Source organism: Gambusia affinis, linkage group LG13 (genome assembly GCF_019740435.1).
Source record: "Gambusia affinis linkage group LG13, SWU_Gaff_1.0, whole genome shotgun sequence".
Taxonomy (NCBI): domain Eukaryota; kingdom Metazoa; phylum Chordata; class Actinopteri; order Cyprinodontiformes; family Poeciliidae; genus Gambusia; species Gambusia affinis.
In genome coordinates, this window is record NC_057880.1 from 16,119,773 (window position 1) to 16,137,009 (window position 17,237).

Genomic DNA, 17,237 nt, shown 5'->3' on the forward strand with positions numbered 1-17,237 from the left:
AACAATGTTCCAAGTTTTGCATTATTCAATCATATTTTCCAGAAATGGAAAAACTGTACCATGACATCACGTTGTTCTTTAAACTAAATGCTACGTGTGGTTGAAGAACAGTGACATTAAACATACAGCTAGGACTTTATGTGAAAGTAGGATTGGGAGGGATAGCCCACACCTATTTCCAGTTTACAAAAGATCATTTAGCAAAGAAAAACACACCAATTTCAGCATACTGTTGATTGAGGCTAATGAAGACATGCCTCAAAGAACATGCAGCTGTAATTAAAGTCCTAGAAAGTTTTTGGGGGGATTGGATGAACACAACACACTTCGGACTTCTATTTGTATATTTTAAAAAACCCCAAAAACTGTTATTTTCATTCTTTACAACTTTGTTGGTGCATCAGAAAAGATTTCAATAAAATGCATAGAGGGTTATCATTGAAGCTCAACAAAATGTGAACAAGTTAAATTGGCCGGAATACTTTTGCTTGCCGCTATAATTCAAAAAGCGAGAGAAGCAGAGATGATTACAGGGTGATTAACAGTTTCTGGTGGCTTTTTGCAAGCAGATTTATTACAAAGTAACATTACAATAACAATTTCAGCTCTATTGAAATGAACCATACATAGACATAAATGCACATAGAATGGCTACATGGAGTGGCACTTCATCAAGGCCACACATCGCTGCGAAGTGGAGGAAACAAAGTAGGAGCTGTTGTGGCAAACAAACAAAAAGCGTGAGGATTACAAGGCTTCTGCTACTTCTCCCATGTAGGAGTTTTCAAAGGTTTCTGGAGTGCTTGCTAGAGTTTAGTGTTTAATATTGCATTGCCCTTTTAAATGCAAAGTGGCAGTATGGTAAAGCACTTAAATAGATATTTGCAGTGCCTCAAGCGGTACAATATTGCACCAACTACTCCAAAACATCAGCAGGCATAAGTTACAGTACATTCAGTTACTTTTAAAACGTTCTCCTGCTTTCTGCCCTTCATTAGAGTGAAGAAAAGTTAATTTGACCATTTAGCATGGTTATTCCCAGATTTTTTTAGTGTTTGTCAAACCTCTACAGGATTTGCATAAATAAAATTAAATACAATAAAAAACAATTTGACATTTTTCAGAAAAAATAAAATACATTAAAAAACCAACACACACAGGGCCATCACCAATCCATTCGCACACAATATTAAACCATATTGCCTCTTAACAGAATATTTTACATCTTCCCAACAAATTAAATAACACTCAACAAATTTGCAGTCATCAACAGACATCAACAGTGTCCAGTATATGTTTTAGGGTGCAACTAGCTCCAGGGTCATTGTTTTAAAGGCCACTGACTATCGCTTGGATCCCTTGGCCAGTTTGCTTATGGTAGTGGTTCTCCTTTGAGGAGTAGGGATCTTTGATGGTTTTCCTCCATGTTGGCGGGACGCAGAGCGTGGAGTTGCTCGCGTGGAATCGCCGACTGTCTCCGACATGTCTGAACACACAGACTGGATGTCTGAGATGTCAAAGTCAGAGGCGTCGCTCCCTCTGCGACTGCTGCCTCTGCTGCCGGCTTTACTTCCTGGTCGGCTGGAATCTTTTCTTGGTTCTGGAAGCATGAAACCGTTATGTAAGTAAGCATTATTAAAAAGAAATAAATGAATAAAATTAAACAATGAATTTTTCTGCAAGCCTCAGCAAACCTGCTCCAAATTTTAGTTCCTATTAATTTTATTTTAAAAAAAGGTATCAATTTTTGTTTGTCCTTCCAGCTGAAATGGAGACATATCCAGCAATTAACTTACCTCCAATTGTCTGTGCTCGTGCTTTCAGTACAGCATTGTTGATTAAGGTTCCCTCTTCACCTGATTGAAATCCTTTGCCGGATAAATAACCTGGAAGACGCAGTTTGCTGCCTTGAACTGCCGTGCTCTGCAATACAAACAGAGAAAGAGAAATAAGTTTTCTTGTCACGCAGTAATTTCCAGTTGAAATACACAACAAACTTTCCAGACAAGCACAACAAATGTCACTGAGTTAGAGTTAATCTTGATCAAAACTCTTTTGAGACCCTCTTGTAACATCAGCAAAGCCCCTGTGAGTAGGTGTTAGTATGAAAGAGTTAATAACTCAACAAACTGTTAGAAACTGTTAAAAGTCCATCAAAGCAAAGCAGCCAGGTATCAGGAACACATTAGATTTTGAGCAGAATTTTGAAAACTTCAAAATATCCCGACCCAACTGAAATCTTTTTCTTTGTTGTCTTTTATTCAAAGTTTCTTTGTTAGAAAAACAACACACATGCAATATTAATTAAGTGTATTTCATATTTGTTTGAAATACAGTGGATGTCAGTTGGGTAACAGGTTTGAAGCACTTTGCATCACATGCTAGTTTCTACAATACCTCTGAGGATGAACCTTGGCTCTCAAAGGAGTCTGATGATTTAAGAGGAGTGGAGGGTTTGCTGTTTGTAAGCCATGGCTTATCATAATTGCGGGTAATGTGTTGAGTCTAGGGAACGATGGCAAATTAAGAAACAAAACATATGGATTCACAAATCAAAAAAAAAAAACTACAAGAAACAGTAGATGGAGGAGTTACGTAATATACGTGGCAGAAAAATAAAAGTCAAGTAGCTAAATGAGATGAAAATTAAACTCTGCAGTGCTTTAGGGAGCAAAATGAGAACAGGTCTGCCAAGCACGTTTGCCCTCTCACCTTAGGAGTGCTGGTAGCAGCTGGATTTGTTGGAACTGGGCAGCTCTGACTTGAGGTGGATCTGTTGGGAGAGGCTCCTCTGGACGATGGCCGAGACCTCCGGCCTCTGTAGCGGAAGCTCGCCATTACTTGTGTTGCTCCATCCGGGAGGATGAATTTCTCGCGGAGCTCCATGTTGGTCCGGCCTTTAGCTGAAAAATGCATTCCAGAATTTGACATAAAGGATAAATCAGCCAATAGAGATTGCAACCCTATGCTTTTAATGTGTTCGGGGTGATGACAGTGGTAATGAAGATGATGATGATGATGATGATAACGGTGATAACACTTTATTTTTTACAATTATGTTTCAGATTAGATTTGTATTTTGTAAAACGTATAGCCTTCTCAACATAATTTTTGTGAAAGATTACCTGCAAAAGGAAATCTAAATAAATGAGGTAATCTGCTTAACTAAAACAAATATCCACATACACATCAAACACATTTTTAGAGATCTTTGACTTATGAAATAAAGTGTTAAGATAATGAGGTGTCTTTTGTCATGAAAGCAAGGCTCATGCAGCAACACATCTCAACCAGCATAAGTAAAAGAAAGGAAAATACTGCTGCAACAGTAGAGGAATACAGGTATACCTCAATACAATACAACAGCAGGTAAAAGGTAACGTATTTTAGTAACTCAGACAAAAATATTAAAACTCAGATTGTGCAAACTGCAGACAAGAGTGATATAGATAAGCATTATTTTTAGTGACTTTTGATGACTAAAGCTTACAGGGGATGAAAACCCACTGAAAAGCATGTCCATGTGCTCTTTAGTACACACAGTGCTTGGTTTTGCAAGAATTACTACATCAATGCAGTGTTGCATGGAGGCAAACAGCCTGTGGTTTTGCTGAGGTATGGACTTGATAAAACACAATGAACCACCAACAGCAGATGACAAGGATCCCCAATTTATTACTGAGTGTGAGAACATTGGAGTCTAAGCCTCTCCACTCTTCCTGCCAACTCAGGGACCCTGATTTTCTAAATGAAATGCAATATGTAACTAAATCTAAAAAGAGGATTTTAGAACACGAGTCAATTTTTTTCTCATTTGCCTAAAAGAGGTTCTTCTTATATTGTCACTTGCAAGGAAGAGGCTTAACACAAGAAATGTGATCGGATGTGATCAATCCTGAATACATTTGTATGTGATGGCTTTTGAAGGTCTGACTCCAGCTTCAGGTTACTTGTGAATCTAAATATAGATTCACAAAATGCAAAATCAGCAGTCTTATGCATGGTTGTATTGCCCATAGCATGGGCATAATAAAATAACATTTTTGTAAAATGTTCTAAATTAACAGGACAAACCAAAAGGTCATATAATATAATGTACCTAAATAATATATAGGTTTTAATTTTTTGCACCGAGTTACCAAATAAGTTAAACGTTTCAATAATGTTGTCATTTACTGAGATGTAGCTATTTTTTGTATTTCTCAGCCAGTCTCAGTTACTGTTTCCAACAATAAGATCAAAGTTTTAAACTTTTACAACTAAAATTTGAAAGTTAAATAATTTACAAAACTAATGAAACAAACTGCACAAAGAAATCAGTTTGGCCACAAAAACGCACCTTTATGCAATTTAAAGCAAATGTCACATTGTTTTAAAATGCAATGAATTCTGCTTCAGTTTAAAGTTTAAAAAGTTAGCATCATAATGCTCTCTGGATATTTAAAGTTGTTAGTCAGATAAGCATTGTTTCATGATCCCTTTTTGGCTGAAAAAGATAATTGGCATTGCATGCTGAAAGAACAAAAACACACATGGAAAGACTTTGTTCTTCTCAAGTCTTTAAATAATCCAAGTTCATGGACAAAGTAACAGGAGGTGATGTGAGTCACACAAACAACTGCATGCATGAAAAATCCCAGCAGCAGCTGACTGGGGCGGTGGCCGTTTTCTGAGAATGCCGTTCATTTTACAGTGAGCTCTCACATGTTGCTAGGCTACACAAGTGGTACACACCAGAACCAACACAAGCACCACACACTCGGATGTGCAGACACACATACCGCCAGTGGGTTCATGGAGCAAGGTGAGAAAGTGTGAAATTTGCCAACCTATAGGAGACTGAGTAATTGAAGAGTTTGATTCCGAGCGCAACATTTTGCTCCCGTGGTGATGGACTAGAAGAAACGATACCATGTTTGGCAGCAGCGGGGTTAAGCAGGAGAGACACAGATTGATGTTATTAAAAAGAAAAGCAGAAACATGAAGAGTACTAAAACTTTACATGTCGATAGTGAAAAACTTTACAGAAAATTTCAAAATTAATAAAGAATTTTATAAATGTTTTTTTTTTTAAATCATGTAATTTTTAGGGTTATGCAAAGAAAAAAGAAAAAAAGGAAATTACCAATGATCAGGTAATATAGACCAGTTTCTTAATTTAACGATCACCAAACCTATTTCAGTCAGTAAATGCACCATAATGAATCATAAGAAAACGTACAGTTGCTCTCCAAACAACCTTTTAGTTGTTCTCTGAAGTACCCTTCAGATTAAAGATTTACATTCTCTGGGGAATAGATTGAGACTACTGTCTACAGCTACAAATGCTAACAGCGCAAATTGCTAATGCAAAACCATAACACCTATTAATTTAGTCAGAAAAACATTGTTTCAAAATAGCTGATATCCCACACAGTTAGAACTCCTTCAATACCTACAGTGTATAAAAAATGACCACATTAATATTTACTACTGGATTTATATCTATTCATTTATTATTTACTATCCATCTTTCTTAAGCTGTAATGATGTTTTTGTGTTCTTATGGGAGCTTATGTAATTTAATTTCATTCTGCATTGTGTCTTTGAGGTAATCCTGAATGATAGTAAAGCAAATGTTGAATCTCATGAAACAACAGCTAAAATATATTTCAAATGCAGTTTATTACAAGCCTCAAAGAGATTAGTATGTCAATGCTTTACCAAAAGACCAACCACAAAACTTTAATCTATGTCGTGACTTTTACAAGTACTGGAATTAAGAATTTCCCTTCAAAACAACTAAGTACTAAAACTAGAGAAAATAAAATATTTCATATCAACCTGAGTGTATCTGGTGTATCTTTCAAAATTGATTTAAAATCTGTGGAAAATAATGTCTAATAACTCTTCTTCTGTTACTCTGAATGAATCATTGAATTGCTCTCTTATTTCACTTCCATAATGTTTGTTTTATGCTTCCTCTCTGAGCTCACCTCGACAGGGGTCGTTCTTCACAAGGAACTCATCCAGAGCCATCCAGCCTCCACCCACTCGCACCATTACGGTGCTGCGCAAAATTCGCACGAGACGCAGCTGCTGAGAGTCTCCAAACTGTGACGGGGCAAGGAAAGCACAGAGATGACATGTGAGAAACACTGAACTAACTGCTTGCTCCTTGTTGCTACACAACAAGAAGCTGTGCAACTTTAAAAAACAAACAAACAAACAAAAAAAAAACAAAAAAAAACCAGACTGCTTGGAGGAATCGCATTGACTCATTTGGCACAAATTTGATTCAAATTAAATTATTTTAGTGAGGAAAAATCAACCCTGTGTGCAGTCTGGTTTTCTTTTCACATAATTACAAAGATATGCAGACACAAAACATAAATGTTTACTTTCAATTGTCAAACACACAAAGCTTTTTTTTTTTATGTTTTTGATTATGATTTCTTTATTTTACTTTTGTGCACAAGACATCCTATAATACACACAATGGTCTGATAATAAGCCTGACTGAACAATGTCATCATGACTGACATTTGTGAAATTTTCAGGATGAGTTATCAATTTTTTTTGTCTGAGTCATTCAATCAAATTTTCATAAATAGAGAGTTCAGATCATGTTTCGGCTGCAGTATCAGTCAGGCTTTACATACAGACCAGTGACAATTTGATTTAAGGCTCCTTTAGTTTGTGGAGGTGAGCAGTAAATACAGAAATAACTCAAACTGCCACAGCTTCACAAGCTTCAGTCATTTCTGAACATGTTGGTTCTCACTGTAATAATCTCACATCAATTTCAGTCACATGTGGCTTAACCCATTACAGCAGGTTGAGCCAGTAAAAGACTACAGCTGAAGGCACATCATTATGCCACCAGGGGGTACCAGTGTACAATAATTTGCCTTCACCTGATCACGTCATACAAACATACAAACACTGAGCATTTTGTGGACTTAAATGCTTCAAGCTCTATGAAAATGGTGGCATGTCAGTTGAAGTTGCACAAAAACGTGCAGATCACAATCACAGTCGCATGCTTTCTGTCCATAAACAGGCTGGCGTAATGATCAAGGGAGCAAACATCCAACTCCTGCAACCTTTGTTGCACTTTCTACAGCTACAACTGCTCAGAATGCACTGATGGCACTGATGCATATCAGATGCAGCTAGCTTTGCTAACACAGTGAGAACAAAATGAGGGAATGGTTCAAGTCGTTTCTGTCTAATTCACGTGTGACACGCAGACATGATCAAACACTGATGATTCTCGCCAAACTCCTAATCATTGCTTCCCAAAATGAATAAATAAAATCTTCGTATAATCTTTTATGAGTATTGGAATGATTTAATGTGACTGGTGATTCTAATGATCAGAAACATTACAGGTGATGAAGTAAAAAGAGGCACAAAGAAACATCTGAAGAGTAACCATTTACCAGAATACAGCTTTCCAAAACCTCAACGTGTAGGTGGTGGGTAAGATTTTGATTTTCCCTGTTTGCTATTGTCTCATCGCCCATTAGGGAGTCATGTAAGCAGTGAACCAGACCAAACTGTCAAAAGAGTTATTTCAATTCATTGTTGAGTGAAACATCAATACAAACTGTTGCACAAACCACCTCTGACACCTTTGTCCCATCTCTCTAACCCTCATCCCAAATGGACTTCTCCAACCTTGCAAAATTATTTAATGCTAATGTTTCACATTTTGGCACATTGTAGTCAATTTTTTTTCTGTATTTTATGGCCTTTTGTGATAAAACGTGATAAATAAAAAAAGAAAAAAAACTAACTGGATGAATACTTTTGTAAGGCACTCTAACATCCAATAATTAGTTTTCCCCAAAGAGCAAAAAACATAATTAAAGTTGCCCAACTTTAAAATTCTCAGATAATTAAAATTCGGCTGATGGATCAAACTGTGTCAGCCATTGTGGAGGTAAATCATTCCCATGATACTGAAGCATCAAAGCCAAGCAAACAGAAAGCCTTAATAGATGCCCAGCTGATGAATTTATGCCCATGAGCCACTGAATACATGGGCTGAAATGGTGCTGGCAAGCCAAAACTTTTTCTGAAACTCAAAAGCAGATACATAAACATCTACAGGAACAGATGTAAAACTTGTTCATGTTGGGCTTTTTATGGCAGTTTAAAGATCTGATTGGCTTCAGAAAAAAATAGTCAGGTGTTATTAGAAATTTTACTTTCTACTTCTGAGTTCCAGTCCAATAACTGCAGCCAGAAATCTGGGCAAGAAGTGTTAACTGGACAGCAAACATAGTAAATGCAGAAAAGCATAAAGGCTGAGAGAAACCAAACCGACATGTGGACACAGAGGAGGACTTTCAGATGTACCTGATTTCCAAGGTAGAACTGGTGATGGAAAAACAAAAAGAAAATATTAAAACGTTAGAAAAATGTCTGATTTATTTTTGAATATTTCAACACTTACTTTCAAACAATTTTCCATAAAATGAAACAAATCCGTTTTAGATAGAATGTAGTTAAATAATAACTTACCCTGTATTTATTTGCTCCAATCTGCTCTACTTGGAATCTTTTTGGACATTTGCATTTTGCGACTTGACGGGTAACCTGCAAACATACTCTGTATTACTGAACTGTTCCTTTGAATTAAAAGATAATGAACTCCAGCCATGACAGTTTGCATTACTTCGTCTTCAATTTTGTCCGCATCTGTCAATGGCTTGTAGGCATCTTTGTTCGGATGAAGAGCTGCCACAAACTCGTAGTAGTCAATGTAACCGTCACCGTCTCTGTCGAATATGTCTGCCACGGCACTCATCTCCAGGCGGCTGGTCGGGAATTCTTTAGAGGAGTAATTGCATTGTATCAGGACTTCACATATTTCCCAAATTTCACATTTATACTAAAATTATTTTCACATTTAAAGTATAAATGAAAAAGCTGAATGATGAATCCTGAATTAATTAAATAAATAAATAAATAAATAAATAAATAAATAAATAAATAAATAAATAAATAAATAGATGTACAGATGAATGGAAGCACGTTGAATTCTACTAGATTTGTAGTGGACACTTACTGGATGAGAGTATTCCCTCGATGAACTCCTGTCGAGTCACTTTGCCATCCTGGTCCTTGTCAATGCGGCGGAAGAAGTCCATCACTCGAGACTTTTTGTGATTCATCCAGCGCATGTAGCGTTTCCTCCACACATCAAAGTCAAAGTTCGCAAATTCCTTTAACTAAACCAAAAAGGAAAGAAAAATAAAGTAAGCACAGATTTCTAAAAAAGAATCACTGAATTAATAGAAGCGTTGACTTACCTCCTCCTGTCTGTCCAACGCATCGTTGAGTTTTCTTCTTCGGTCCAAAGCCAGCAGCCACACATGCTGCCACTTAGTTACTAGCAAGTTAACTCGAGGGTTCTTGGTTTCAATCGGAGCTTGTGTTGTTGATGCATACATAGTTTGTGTAGGAGAGCGTTTTCCTGCAAGCAAAAGATAAAGCTCTGCATAAGAAGAAAAGGATTCCCCATGACATCATTTAAGCAGCTAAAAGGAAGAAGATTAGGATGTTGCATCACTGTGCAAGGACACGATGCTTGGCTAGCTGCCTCAGATCATGCTCTGGGCAGGATATGAAAGGGATACATACTTCCAGTTCGTCCTTTATCTAGCACAGGGATATGTGACTGGATTTGGGGCTCCAGAGCTGGCTTCCTTTTATGTGTTTTAGTGATTTTGTCAACATCTGGCTGCTTTCTGGTCATTTCCTCCATGAAGGTCTGCAAAGGAAGGGAACAGCTACTGTTTTTAAAACAACTACAAAACCAGAGATGCCTTCGTCAAATAAATCGGAAATAAAACAAAAGAGGTGTTTTTTGTTTTTTGTTCCTTCTTCAGTATTTAAGCTTTACCTGGTGTTCTGCTATAAGGCTTTTGATTTCTTCAATTTCCTGAGGCAGTGTCTCTTTGTCCCTGTTGTTCAGGTTAGTCTCAGCCCACTGCAGCCAGGTCAGCAAATTCTCCAGCAGTTCCTGAGTGGCTAGCAGCTCGGTAAGCGCCACGGCCAGTCGCTGTTGGTGCTGCCTGACCCAGGCCTGCACCTGCACTCATGGGAAATGCATGTAGCACAGACAAACACCTGAGATCTGTCCTTTGGCACACATTCAGTTACTTCCACAAAGGTAATTCAAAAGGACTTTAGATCTTCAGACAATTTCTGGAAATTTTCAAGATATGTTTGTTTTAGATATATCATAAAAAAAACAATTTGAGTCAAAATATGTCAGAATGTTTTTCTGTAGCTCAAATAAGTGTACAAATCTGGAAACATTCAAAATAATCCAAATATTAATTTGTTACTTCAAGTGATATGTGTGTGAGATTCAGGGAAATATATAACTTTGAATCTGTCTAGATGACAGGATCAAATTAACTACATTTTTCTATATATAAATTGGATTTGTTTTTGTGACTTGAAACAATGTTGGATTTGAATTTGATTAAACACAAAATCAAATGAACTGAAATTGAATTCTGAAATGTAAGCTTGTCCATGATTTCTCAAAAGTGAGTAGTAATGAATATAATCCTTGATTCGATGTCGATGACTTCGCAGTACATACATCTTATTTTTTTAAAGACATACAGAACCTCACTAATCATTGTTTAAAACATATACTGCAATAGTTCCCTTCCTGACAAGAAGACTTCATTCTTCAATAAGTGTAGAAAATATATAAAAAAAAATAAATAAATGTAAATTTGCTTATTCTTGACAGAAACTGGACTTGCTTAAGAAACTGGACAGGAAAGTGTGTTATCAAACCAATACATATGGTAGGCATTCATAACCACTGCAAACTGACCTCTTCAAACCTGGCCTTAATGATGGTGTTCCAGTGTTTAATGGTTGTGATGGAGTCTGGATGGCATATGCTGAGAATAGCCTCCCCCATACTGGTCGCTTTGTTCAGAGCAACTCGCTTTTCTTCCAGCTTTTTAATTAACTCCTTAAAAACAGAAAATGGAAAAAAAAAAAAAGTTATTTGTATTTGTATTGGCTTATCTTCAGCAAACATAAAAATAAATCATTGCTAGTGCGTGTTTTCATGTAAGAGCAATGCAGAGATATTTTAATAAGATGAAATCATAGGAAAAGTAGAGCACTCAGTTTTTGGCATTAAGGATGACAAGGCTGACAGGTTGCAATTACATAGTCTTGACTGTTTATTCGGGCAAAAGACATCATTAAAAATGTTGGCAAGCTGGATTTCTTTCATAATATTTGGGAAGGATGGAATGATGGATCTCTGATTCATTTTAGGGTAAGAGACACTGATTAAAGTTAGAAATATTGAGTAAAAAAGAAACATTTGTGGGTGATTAAATACTAAAGTTTTGCTAGATTATATTATATAAAGAAGGGCTATTGTGCAAAACTTAGCAACAGCTCTTAGCAGATGGCAGTTGCAGGAGCGAAAGGGCATAAAATCTCTTGTATGCAGCATTTGAGCTGGTTTAAAAAACCCTTCTGAAGTGTTAGAAAATACATAAATATTAGCAATGCTTGCCTTGTGTTGTTCAATCAGCGTTCGCAGAGCTTCCTCATCATCTGGGAGGTTACCATGAAAACGTAGACTCTGCTCGGCCTCAGCCAGCCACTCCAGCAGGATATGAACAGTAGAGTGAAATTCCTCAGCCTGCAGCCAGACGACAAACATCAATAAGGCTCACAGAGCTAGTTTACCTTCCACGTAACGAAACGGAGGCTGTGCTTTACCTGGCATAAGGCCTGCTCCAGCCGGGCCTGCTTTGATACAGACAGGTTGCACACAGTATCCCAGCGAGTGCTAAGCTCCTGCATCTGAACTTTGACCCAGGAGGAGTCATCATGGCTGTTTTCGACAAGCTCTCTTGCAGAACGCTTGAGAGCCTGAACGCTCACTGTCCGCTTTCCCAGCTCCTTTTGGAAAACCTACAGTCACAAGTTCACAGGGGAAACAATTAGATGACTTATCATAGTGTAAAACACTTCAGACTTTTTTCACTAATTCAAACAAATGTAAATAGAAATATATATTTCTGGTTTTGCCCAGTTTACTAAAAAACTGGGCAAAACCAGATAAACACAAAGTGAAATATTACGGTGTTCTGCTAAAGTGTTAGTATGCTTTTAACAATTCCAATTTTTGTTAGAATATGTGACAAAATAACACATAAAGATTTATGCTCTTCATGTGTGGCATATCTTTATATGCATCCCTCCCAAGTCAAAACTTTATAGAGCAACTTGTCACTGCAATTATAGCTGCAAGTCTTTTTTGGGACATGCATCTTTAATCTTTGCACATCTACAAACTTCTTGTCAGTTCTGTGCAAAATAGCTCATGCTAAGTCAGACTGGATGGAAAGCATCTGAGAATCTTTAAGTGTTGCTTCAGACTTTGAAAAGGAACTTGACTGGATGATTTTTAAGACATAAATACGTTTTGCTCTCAACACATTTGTTTTTCTGGCCGTATGCTTAATATCGTTCTAGTGAAAGCTCAACCTCCACCTCAGTCTCAACTCAAAAGGTTTTCTTCCAGAATTGTCCGTTAGGGGCTCCATTCATGTTCTCATCAAGTCTAAGCGGCTTCCCTGTCTGTGCAGAAGAAAAACAACCTCACAGTATGATGCTAAAATACTGTGACCACCACCATTTTAAAGATGCTCCACACATAGTGTTTTTCATGTTTTGCAGCAAATAGTTAAATTTTAGTTTCATGTTATCAGATCAACTTTGGTCCCCTCAGACTTGTGGGAAACTTTAAACAGGATTTCTAAAGGAACACTTTTCAGTTTTTTTTCTTGTTTTCAGTTTTCATTTTTCTTTTTTTTTTTTTGACTTCACAATTGCACATAATTAATCAATCACAAAAAATTCCAATAAAAATATACTGAAATTTTTGGTTTCATTGTGGCAAAATGTGAACTTACTCAAAGGGTCTGAGTATATTTACAAGCCACTGTACGTGATATTTAACATACTGCATGAAACAAGCCTAACATACAAACAATACCACAAAGCTATATTTGCTGTATGATGGTGCCATCTGTGAAGTTGTTTAAACACAGCTATCTTCACAGCCCAAGCCTTGTGTGGTTTATGCACCAGAATGATTAGAAAGCCATTAAAAGGATGAAAGAGCAGGGCGGTGGTGCAGAAGTGAAAACCCTTACATGTTTTCAAAGTTAGCTTTTGTAACTGCGTCTCATATCCACAATCAACAAAAGTATGACAACCTGTCACACTTTTGTTGGAGGGAGGTTCCTACCTTGTGGTTGTCTATCAGATTGAGAACCAGGTCTATGTCTCCATGTACTGGCTGGTCCTCAGCCAGCTGAGGTTCCACTTTATACAGCCAGTCGATGAGTGCCTGGAGGGCATCCGTAAACTGACCCGAGAACAGCAAGGCCTCCTCCAGCTTGTTTTGTCTGCAGATGAACACAAATAAATAAGCAAAGTGCCCTGACTACAGTTTGTAGACAAGAGAGTAAAAAAAAAAAAATATATATATATATATATATATATATCTTCTTACCTTTCCACTGACTTTCCACAAACAGTGTCCCACTTATCTCTCAGTTCGCTCAACATGTCGTCCAATTTCTGCTTATCATCTTTAAGAGCAGTTTTGTCTTTCAGGGCCCGCCCGGTTCGAGCAGTGGTGTCGTACACAGAATGTTTGGTACCCAGAGCTTTCTGGAACTCCTGCATTTGACAAAACACTGTCAGTTTTAGAGGTGTGCTAAACGTCTGCACATCTAGATGAAAAACCAGACAAAGATTATTTTCTAACTACTGCTGGAATGTCAATAGGGCTCTAAACTCTGTGTGTGTGTTGTGATGAAGATGCAAAGCTATGTGTGGCAAACACAAAAGGGGGTCAAATCTCAGCTACTGCTCCAGAGAGATTAAAAGTATCCAATCCCAAGTAGATTTGGTCCAACCCCGGATTATGATGGGATTAGCTCAATCTCCCTACATAACAGTGCAAACATGGCAAGAACAAACAATAAAATAAACAGTTCCAGAAATATTATGTTCTCCTGATGCTGTATTTTGTGTAAATAGACCTAATTGATGTACTGGACATGATACTATGAACATGGAGCCTGACAGTGTAAGAGATGGACCTTGTTCTGTCCAGTGCCAATTCCTGGTTTTCTTTGGTGTTTGATCTGCCAATATCAGTTTCAATCAATTCAGACATTTCAGAATCAGCTAAACTTGGTGTCAAAATTTCATACAAGAAAAAGCATGTATGTAACTTAATAACTTAATAATGAGCTATGGGTTTTTGGACAAAGAAAGTAGCTTTGCATCCAACAAGAAATTCTAATAATCACTGGTGTATTCATATCAAAGCATTACATTCATTTGAATTTTTACTAAAAGTGCATCAAAGGACATTCATTCATTCACAGACGTAAATGGCTTTAAATATAGATGAAAAGAAAAAGATTGAATCTGATGATCACTAAAACACAGCCAGTCAAAGTCTCTTTTGATTTCTCGCTGACCGATTTAAGCATCTGACATGCAGACGTTTATGTTTCATGAGTGAAGGCTTGACTGTGTATGTACCATATAAGGAAATAACATTAAGGGGGCCACAAAGTGATTTGTCACCTTATGCTGTGTCAGCTGCATCTTGATTTTGTCAGGATCATTGGCAATCTCCACTTCGGAGTCCAGGGCCTTCTCGGATTCATCCAACCACTCCATGAGTTTGTTGAAGGTTTCGTGGAACTAAAGAAACATTAGAAACAGTGTAAATAAGTTAAGAGAAATGCACGATTGAACTTGATTTATCACAAAGTCCTGCTTTATGTTCACATGATCCAGCACTTTGGCTCTAAGGAAAGAAGTTCTACACACTAATAAAAACAAAGCTACAGAGTGCCGACAGAATTTTAAACAGGCCTGAAATACACTTTCCAAGGAGCTTTCCAATGATAATAAAACAAGCCTGATAGTAGTGAAGCAAGCCAGTGCCAGACTCAACATAAACATGCATAAAGCATTACCTGCTTAGCCCTCTTCCTGGCGTCATCCAGCAGACGACCTCGCTCCACAGACCTCTGCACCAGCTTCTCCCAGCGGCCTTGCACGCTGAGCAGAAGGTTCTTGATCAGTACCACGTCCTGTTTCTGGCTGAAGTACTTCAAATGCGTGCCCGCCTTGTCCAACTCAATGATGTGCTCTCTGTGTGAGTTCACCTCAGTCACAAACATCTGCACAAACACAGAAAACATGCAGAGAAAAGACATTTAGGTTTGGTGCATTAATGAAAAGAGTTTAAGTGCAGCGCTTTTTTTTTGGTTGTTTTTTTAGGGGGAAAAAAAGCTAGATAAAAAAATGTGCTTGGCTTCTTAAAATTGATTTTATTCCAGGAATATATTCACTAATGATGCACAATCTAAAATGTATTTATTTTCATCAGGATTAGCTTTCCCACCAGAGGCTCTGTCTCTCCACACATTACCTTATGCTCATCAATTTGAAACATGATGGTCTCTAGAATGAGGGAAGCAGGAGAAACCATGTTCAGCGTCTGTTCAGCCTGGGTTAGCCAAACAATGAAGTCCTGAAGAGAGTTGTGGAAATCTGTGGCCAGTGTTAAAGCTTCTTCAAGTTTTGCCTGTGGAGACAAACCGCCAGAAAGTGTTAATTTCTCTAAATTCATACACACTGACCTAACCATAACCCACAGTTCACTATTCAGTGCTGCAGATTTCCCTGTTGACAGATCTGGACGGGTAAATGGCAAAACTGAAAGGCAATGATGAGCTTATAATTGAGGAAGAGAAACATCCATGAAGCTGAATCATATCCTCTCGCCCCAGCAGAGAGGGCTTGGACTCAAACGACATTACAATGCTGATGACATTTCTGATTAATGAATTCTATGTAAGAGAAATCAGTGGCTTGCTAAATATAAAACTTTAAAGTCAGAGCACACTATAAAACTCACAAAAAGTATATAATTTATGATTTATTTGCACTCTGTGTTCAAAACAACAAAGGTTTTACACTGACTGGCAACTTTGTGAAGCTCTAAGATTTAGCAGGCTCTAAATTCCTAGGAATGGCACCAAAGTCAATAGGAACAAAAACCAGCAAAGACTCACACAGAAATACTCCATTTTTGGAGAATAGAATGTTAAACAATGAAAATTTGCAGAGCCTTACAAATATCCCACAGACCTTTTCACATTTTATCAAATTACAGCCACAAACTTCATTGTATTCTACTGGGATTATATGCAACAGACCATCAAAGAGCAGTACATCATTGTTGCCTCGAATGATTGAGTTACATTGCTTTAAAAATGTTTTCACAACTAAATAAAGCGTATTAGGGGTAAGTCATACAATTTTTTTCTTAGAATATTTTGTGATATCTGTTACAATAAACATAAAGTGACAATAAAAAGTAGTAAAACATTAGTGATGATCTGTTTGGAAAAACATTTATGCCTACCTACATTGAGAAATGCACAAAGTCACCATCCTGTCAGATGGTGAGCATCTCTTTATCCATCTCTCAAGTCTATTGCAGCTCCTGCTTTGTGCTATAATTAGTTCCATTCGTTTTTTCATCAACTTGACCTGAAGAAAAGCATTCCCACAGCTTGATGCTGCCAACCACGACAAATTGCAATTAGCAAGTAGGGGAAAAAGCTTAGTTTTGGTTTGCTTTGTCTAGACCTCAGTGGGATGTTCCCAGCTTCATCCCTGGCCTGTCTGGTGTGCTTCTTACGTTACCACGATGCCTTCTTACAGAGCAGCTACATTAATATTGAAATTAAATTACAAAAAGGTGTACTTTGTTCAAAGGTTAGACGAGTCCTGAATAAAATGAGCTGCATACAAAACATTCACATAAAGAGAACAAACATAGTATTGTTTTTCTACCTATGTTGCAATTAGCACTATTCTGAAAAAAATCCTATCAAACACAAAATGTTTGTGGTCATAATGTGAACATTTTTAGAGGTATGAATACTTTTTTAAGGCACTACACATTTTTGCCGCATAAAAAAATTATTATACTTTATTATAGCAATAATAATAATAATAATAATAATAATAATAATAATAATAATAATAATAATAATAATAATAATAATAATAATAATAATAATAATAATAATAATAATAATGATAATTTGAAAACATGGTCCTGAATTTAAAAACGAAGTGAT

The 17,237-nt window shown here is 37.1% G+C and overlaps 1 protein-coding gene across 6 annotated transcripts in view; it reads right to left on the reverse strand.

Annotated features, from left to right (window-relative positions):
• Positions 1-538: 538 nt before the first annotated feature.
• dst (dystonin) overlaps positions 539-17,237 on the reverse strand; it is a 121,820-nt gene continuing 105,121 nt past the window's right edge. For 5 of the 6 annotated variants that reach the window (XM_044136131.1, XM_044136134.1, XM_044136136.1 and 2 more), the window contains 21 exons: positions 15,515-15,670; positions 15,057-15,263; positions 14,659-14,778; positions 13,568-13,737; positions 13,301-13,460; positions 11,764-11,958; positions 11,555-11,683; positions 10,850-10,993; positions 9,896-10,084; positions 9,634-9,763; positions 9,303-9,466; positions 9,059-9,221; positions 8,666-8,820; positions 8,512-8,586; positions 8,347-8,364; positions 5,976-6,093; positions 4,782-4,895; positions 2,713-2,903; positions 2,398-2,505; positions 1,797-1,923; positions 539-1,600 (listed from right to left, as the gene is read on the reverse strand). In XM_044136131.1, the coding sequence (XP_043992066.1) occupies positions 1,344-1,600; positions 1,797-1,923; positions 2,398-2,505; positions 2,713-2,903; positions 4,782-4,895; positions 5,976-6,093; positions 8,347-8,364; positions 8,512-8,586; positions 8,666-8,820; positions 9,059-9,221; positions 9,303-9,466; positions 9,634-9,763; positions 9,896-10,084; positions 10,850-10,993; positions 11,555-11,683; positions 11,764-11,958; positions 13,301-13,460; positions 13,568-13,737; positions 14,659-14,778; positions 15,057-15,263; positions 15,515-15,670 (3,090 nt within the window). In that variant the 3' untranslated portion in view covers positions 539-1,343. The remainder of the gene's footprint in view (positions 1,601-1,796; positions 1,924-2,397; positions 2,506-2,712; positions 2,904-4,781; positions 4,896-5,975; positions 6,094-8,346; positions 8,365-8,511; positions 8,587-8,665; positions 8,821-9,058; positions 9,222-9,302; positions 9,467-9,633; positions 9,764-9,895; positions 10,085-10,849; positions 10,994-11,554; positions 11,684-11,763; positions 11,959-13,300; positions 13,461-13,567; positions 13,738-14,658; positions 14,779-15,056; positions 15,264-15,514; positions 15,671-17,237) is intronic. The other variant, XM_044136137.1, reaches the window with a different exon arrangement.